Source organism: Cephus cinctus, unplaced genomic scaffold (genome assembly GCF_000341935.2).
Source record: "Cephus cinctus unplaced genomic scaffold, Ccin1 Ccin1_scaffold1303, whole genome shotgun sequence".
Taxonomy (NCBI): domain Eukaryota; kingdom Metazoa; phylum Arthropoda; class Insecta; order Hymenoptera; family Cephidae; genus Cephus; species Cephus cinctus.
Window position 1 is genome coordinate 200,744 of NW_014333733.1, and position 6,693 is coordinate 207,436.

A 6,693-nucleotide genomic window follows, 5' to 3' on the forward strand; every position below is an offset into this window, starting at 1 on the left:
AAAAAAAAAAAAAAAAAAAAAAAAAACCGGTAGTTCTGGCCACGCATCGTCTCTGCCAGATGCCTTTTCACTATCTCAGCGTGTATTTAAAAATTTCAAGTTGCGTGCTGTCACCGCGCTGCTCCCCAGATGCAAACATGTCTCGCAGAATCCCTGCGGAGTTTGATTGTTCTCCGGTAGATTCGCTCGGTGAGCCGAGCCGAGCCGAGCGGAGTTTCCATTCGCGCCAACTGCACTGTGAAATGCCGTGACAATCCCGACAAAGCACAATGCCGTTCGCCACTGTATTCGAGTATTTTGATCCTTTGGCTGGGTAACGCCGACCAACCGTTTATAAATTGAGTTTTCATCCAGGATTAACGGCTTACGCAATGGGAAACCTGTGTCGATGCAATATATTTCGGATCTTTTAGGGATTATGCCTTCGCCGAGGACCACTCGGCGACGACTCATTTACGGTTAGCAGGACCCTCCATTTCGAGATCGAGTTTTGATACTTGTTTTATATTCGTACCGATTGTCAGATAAACATGCAGCATCCAGCACGATGCTTGCGTAGCTTTTATTCAACGTGACGGCATGTCGCACGCGACAAACAGAAGGAGAAAGAGAGTGGTGGATATGTACACGTGCAGAGAGAATATATACACCCATAGAGAGGGAGAGAGCGAGAGAGCGAGAGAGAAGATCCCTCTTGATAAACGATCGCCCTGGGCCACGTTCGACCGATTGGAGCGTTACACGTCCTTCGAACGAGACTCGTGACCCGAATCGCTTTCCAGAGGCAGGTTTCCTTTTCGAAATTTTGAATCTCCGAGTGCGCCACAATGCCGGCCAACTGCACTTTGGTGCAACGTGCGTCGCTGCACTGCGCGCTGCGTGAGAAGAGCGAGTGTGAGATAGGCCATATGTCGGAGTGACCATTCCCTTCTCGAATCTATGTTGCAGGTTCGTCGAGGCACGAGCTGCTCTCCCAGGAGATTCGTCAAAGTGGGTCGTCGAGTGCGAGTGCAGTGCGGGGACGGTTGTCTGTGCTCAGTGTGCCTAACCCCGCGTGTGTGCAACAGTCGGAAGACCACCTGCAGTTTGCTGCGTGCAGTGCCTGTTTATTCTGTAAGATGGACGAGTGAATAGAGACGGGAGTCCCGATCGCATCCGGACGCGATGAAGCCACGACGATCGTGGGTCCTGGTGCTGCTGCTGCTCTTCTGCGCCTTCCTCGAGGAAGCGCGTCCCTTCACCTCGGACGAAGGTAGGCGCAGTCGACGAGGAGAGTGCTCCTTCGAGTTAGCCCCGATTCTTCAGCCTAAGGTTCTCTTGGAAGGATGGATCGACCTGCAGCGGCGCTCGGCCGACTGGATCCTCCGTCTTCTTCTCTCGTTCTCCATCCCTTCGCCCAGTGCAGCCCGCAGGCAAATGAGAAATACTCGCGGTCGCGGAGGGACGGAGGGACGGAGGGAGGGAGAGAGGACTAATTATTTTCGTGTGCGAGTGACGAATGATTCCACCTTTCTTTGGTGAGAGTAAATGGGGGCGGGCGTCGCCAGAGCTAACGGCCGCCCCTTCCCTATTTGTCCGTCGCGACGCATCGCCGATTTTTCACCCTCGGTGCCCTCTTGAACCCTGTCGCTGATCCCTGCGTTTCCCACTCTGCTTGTCTTTTGGCTTCGGCTCCGATTTCCCCTGCTTCTCCCGTGTCGGCCAGCTCTTGTCGCGCCTCCAAGCTGCCTCGTGGAAAAATGCGGACGGCCGAGTGCCGCCAGGACGCCTCGCGGCCTCTTTCCATCCGGGCCGGTGCCTCCCGTCAACGCGTTCCCGGCAACGCAGCCCCGAGTCCCTTCGGTCGTGCACGCTTCGCCAGCGAAAGGTCGGGTCAACTTTAATTATAATAAATCAAATGCGATGCCGCCCGCAGAGCTCGCGATTATGCAAGCACGCGTTATTGTTTGATCCGTGCAGGGAAACGTGGCCAGAGTGCCGGGAGGATCCTTTGAGCTCAGGTAAAATGGGTTGGAGGGGCCAATACAGAGCTAAAGCAAAGGGAGGGCCGGTCGGGTTGCACCTGCGCCTCTTAAATACTTGAGGATAGGGTAGGAGCGGTATAGCCTATAGGGTTGCGAGGAGTGACATAGTGGTAAGGTTAACGCGGCGGAATGACTGGATGCTGGGAGACTGAGCTCTTTCACGGGGAGTTCGTAGTCACGGACATTGATGTAATCGCGGCAATGGAAATCCAGGGAGCAGCGAATTAACGAAATTTCGTGAAATTGTTCGGCGAGCCGCGCTCGATGCCTTCGGTGCTCTCCATTCGGCGCGCTCGCGTTTGTTCGAGCCCACTCTTTCGTTTGCTATAGCCGTTCGGTTCGCCTCTCATCCGCTAGCTGGTTGGCTGGTTGGCTGGTTGGCTGGTTGGCTGGCTCGCGAGTTTCGAATCCCAGCGAGAGTGGCTATCCACGGGGGGCGCTTATACCAGGCCACGTATCTGATTCTGTTACACGCTTAATTACACGCTTTAACCGATCGCGCTGGCGGTTTTATTATACGCGTCTTCCGGCCTCCTCTCAATATTCCGATCTATCTCTCCCCCTGGGGGCAGCCGGTCATGAGTCCGGATAATCGAAGGCCCCATTATTTTAAAAGCCGATAGGACCTCGAGGCACGACTGCCCCCGGGAATCTTTGGGAATCCCAAGAAATCCCAAGTCCCTCCTGCCCTCGCACCGGCTGGAGACTCACGCGACTATGGAAACGACTAAAATAACGAGCGACGGTGCGAGGCAGCAGGGAGACAAAGGAATGCCTGTTCTTCGGTTCCTCGGTGCTTCTTTCCTTCTCGACTCCTCCGACACTCGTACGCTCTTAGGTAGCTTCGTTAATTAGCAGGGAGCGCAGTGTGTGGTCTAGGTACTAGGTACCAAAGTAGCCCGTGCCCGGACGCGCCGTGTCTTCCTACTCTCCGTCAGGACGTAACGTCCTTTCACTGTGACAATCTCTACCCGAGGGAGGAGCTCGTTCTCCCGGCCCGTCGCCGATCCCGTGAGCCTGCGCTGCGACCGGTCCACCGAAATTTCCACGCGCCCGAGTATCGGTTACGTGTTACGCGTGTTACGCGTGTTGCGTGCGTTGGCTGCGTTGGCTGCGTTGCGTGTGCCAGAGTCCCGGGCCAGCACAGATAGACACGAGTACCGTTGGCTGGCCAGGAGGACGTAACGAGCAGCCACAGTGCTCGAGTGTTCGGTTGATTAACGCGAGGACTCTGTGGAACTGCGGCTACAACCAATAACCTTTCGCTCCCGTTTCTCGATCGGAGGGAATTATTGGAAACCGATGAAAATTCCCTCCTGCTCCTGCTTTTTTTTCTGCTCTGGCGAAGCAGTGGGTCGATCGCGCGGGGCTTTAAATATAAGCGGTACTGAATTGCCTTGTGAAACGTGGCCGCTTTCACCGGTGCCTGTTAAGCCTCCCCCCGTCTCCCCCAAGTCCGATCTCGTTAACGTCGATCGGCAACGCTCGGTGTCCCGAAGCTACGGTGCAAGAGCATTCCTCGACGATATCTCCTTGCAGAGGCCGACGATGCTGCCGAAGACGAGGAATCCTACCTCCTGGAGGAGGACGACATGCCCTCCGCTACGATAGTCAGCGACACGGAATTCATCTCGGAAGGCGGCGGCTACCTGCCCGTCTTCCTCACCGAGCCCGTCGACTCCTTCGTCGTCAAGGGCAAACCGGCAATCTTGCGCTGCAAGGCGTCCCACGCTCTCCTGATATATTTCAAGTGCAACGGCGCGAGGGTCGAGGGCACGCAACAGCAGGACTTTGTCGACCCACATACCGGAACGAGGATCGTCGAGTGCGAACTGAACGTGACGAGGAACGAGATCGAAGAGTACTTTGGCAAGGACAAATTCAAATGCGAGTGCTACGCGTGGTCGGGCTCCGGACAGATAAAGAGCCAGCCGGCTTCCGTGGACGATGCCTGTAAGTACGTCGGGAGCTGCTTCCGCACTCCGCGTCTCCGGGAAACGGTGCTCGAGCTCCTTCCTGTCTCTTGCAGATTTGAGGAAGCAGTTCGAGTCGCCGCCATATTCGATGTCCGTCGAAGCAGGCCAGAGTGCCGAATTGAGGTGCCTGCCGCCCGTGGGGGTCCCACCGCCCAGAGTCTACTGGCTGCGGAATGGCGCACCCTTGGACGTGGATACCGACACCCTCCTGGTTTCCAGCGAGGGACATCTTCTCCTAGGACAAGCCAAACTCACCCACCAGGCCAACTACACTTGCGTGGCCGAGAACATCGCGGCTAAGCGGCTGAGCGAACCAGCCAGTCTTACGGTCTACGGTAAGATCCCGGATCCTCCTGGGGCCGCAGGACCAGCAGCAGCACGCAGTCACGTTCGATTGATCGAGATCGGGCTTTCTCGAAATTTCAGTTAACGGAGGCTGGTCTTCCTGGTCTTCCTGGTCCGCTTGGTCGGAGTGTCACTCGCGTTGCGCGAAGGCCGGTCAGAAGCGAACCAGAACTTGCACGAATCCACCGCCGATAAATGGCGGCCAGCCGTGCTTGGGACCGGCTATGCACAAGATGGACTGCAACGCCGGGTGTCCAGGTGAGTCCTCCGAGCTCCCTTCCGTAGCACCTGCCTTGGCAAATGCCTCCTCCACTCGCACTTAACGAATTTTCGAACTGGAGGGTAAGTCTGGTGATTCTGTGCTTAATCGAGCGATCGATCGCAGTCGATTTCGCCGAAATCGGTTCGCCTCGCTTCCCTCTAACGGCTATTTCTGTGTATTCTCACGTTTGTCTTCGCACGCTTTCTCGGGAATAGTGGGAGCCCTCGAGGAGTTCTCCAATACTCTGGGTAAGTCCCTTACGAGATAAAGGATAAGAGAATCGAGCTGACGCTATCACCGTCGTTTTTCCCGGGAGTTTTCGTCACTCGAGTCTTTTTCTCTCTTTTTTCCTCCTTCTATTCACTTCTCCCTCTCATTCCTTTTCTCCTCTTTCCCTGCCCCTTCTTGCTCTGTTTGCCTACCTCTTGGAAGCTCGTGACTCGAAAAAGCCGTTCGCAAATCTTACCAATGTTAGCACACCCAAAAGTTCCGAACTCCCTTCGACAGAGAGAGTTTTCTGTTGGCAGTCGTCGACGGGGGTTGGTCCAGATGGTCAACCTGGTCTGTCTGCGGGACCGACTGCACTCACACGAAGAGAAGGTCTTGCGACGAACCTGCCCCGAGTCACGGGGGTCGCACTTGCCCGGGCAGAGACTTCGCCGTAGCAAACTGCACCGGAGGGATGTGCAATGGTAAACTTTTCACTACTGCACTCTGTATGTACACAGCTACGGTTTCTTTTTTCCTATCTGGTGCCGCAGCCAGGGAGTAGGAAAGGCATGAAAGATGAAGTAAGGAAAAAAAAAAAAAAAAAAAAAAAAAAAAAAAAAAAAAAAAAAAAAAAAAAAAAAAAAAAAAAAAAAAAAAAAAAAAAAAAAAAAAAAAAAAAAAAAAAAAAAAAAAAAAAAAAAAAAAAAAAAAAAAAAAAAAAAAAAAAAAAAAAAAAAAAAAAAAAAAAAAAAAAAAAAAAAAAAAAAAAAAAAAAAAAAAAAAAAAAAAAAAAAAAAAAAAAAAAAAAAAAAAAAAAAAAAAAAAAAAAAAAAAAAAAAAAAAAAAAAAAAAAAAAAAAAAAAAAAAAAAAAAAAAAAAAAAAAAAAAAAAAAAAAAAAAAAAAAAAAAAAAAAAAAAAAAAAAAAAAAAAAAAAAAAAAAAAAAAAAAAAAAAAAAAAAAAAAAAAAAAAAAAAAAAAAAAAAAAAAAAAAAAAAAAAAAAAAAAAAAAAAAAAAAAAAAAAAAAAAAAAAAAAAAAAAAAAAAAAAAAAAAAAAAAAAAAAAAAAAAAAAAAAAAAAAAAAAAAAAAAAAAAAAAAAAAAAAAAAAAAAAAAAAAAAAAAAAAAAAAAAAAAAAAAAAAAAAAAAAAAAAAAAAAAAAAAAAAAAAAAAAAAAAAAAAAAAAAAAAAAAAAAAAAAAAAAAAAAAAAAAAAAAAAAAAAAAAAAAAAAAAAAAGACGAAGGGGAGGAATGCCTTCATCTTCTCTGCCGTCCCTTTCCTACTCCCTGTGGTTCGCCTCTTACGTTCACACACGATACCAGAGGATATCGGCGCGATATCGCAAGGTATCTTGCATCCAAGCATCTCAGAATTGACACGAGATAAAAACTGTTTCGATGGTTCCAGTAGGTAGCGCCAAGATGGGAGGTGCTCAGCTGACGGAGGAAGGTAAGTCTCTTGTACAAACAAACAAGCTTTTCCTAACAATTTCACTGTCATCGAATCGTCGAACCGACAAACCGTCGAACCACCGAGGAGATAAGAGTCTCTTTTTTGCCGGTAGCTCGTCCGAGAGAATATTTAAATTTATGCCGCCCCAGCTACACGGTTCGTTTGCGTGCTGAATTCGTCGATAAGATAGAATATAATCTCCATTGCGTCGGCCCCTAGTTCGTTCCTCCGGGTATACTTGTGAGACTGGGGCTAACCTAATCTCGTACCGGAGAGAAGCCACCGGTGGCGGCAACGTGCAGGAAGGGTGGCTAAGCTGTTCAGCCATTGTCGTAACGAGGCGATCGCGAAACCTCAAGATGTTCAAAGGGACCGAGTCTACGCATATTGCTTGCGGCGGCAGTTCTCGTTGGGCTGCGGGGGTG

The 6,693-nt window shown here is 49.8% G+C and overlaps 1 protein-coding gene across 7 annotated transcripts in view; it reads left to right on the forward strand.

The window, feature by feature from the left end:
• Positions 1-6,693, forward strand: part of LOC107272869 (netrin receptor UNC5C) — a 12,774-nt gene that overhangs the window by 1,727 nt on the left and 4,354 nt on the right. The window contains exons 2-8 of one of the 7 annotated variants that reach the window (XM_015750465.2): positions 949-1,252; positions 3,564-3,977; positions 4,054-4,335; positions 4,427-4,603; positions 4,823-4,855; positions 5,135-5,299; positions 6,224-6,265. In XM_015750465.2, the coding sequence (XP_015605951.1) occupies positions 1,165-1,252; positions 3,564-3,977; positions 4,054-4,335; positions 4,427-4,603; positions 4,823-4,855; positions 5,135-5,299; positions 6,224-6,265 (1,201 nt within the window). In that variant the 5' untranslated portion in view covers positions 949-1,164. The remainder of the gene's footprint in view (positions 1-948; positions 1,253-3,563; positions 3,978-4,053; positions 4,336-4,426; positions 4,604-4,822; positions 4,856-5,134; positions 5,300-6,223; positions 6,266-6,693) is intronic. The other 6 variants (XM_015750467.2, XM_025090126.1, XM_015750468.2 and 3 more) reach the window with 6 other exon arrangements.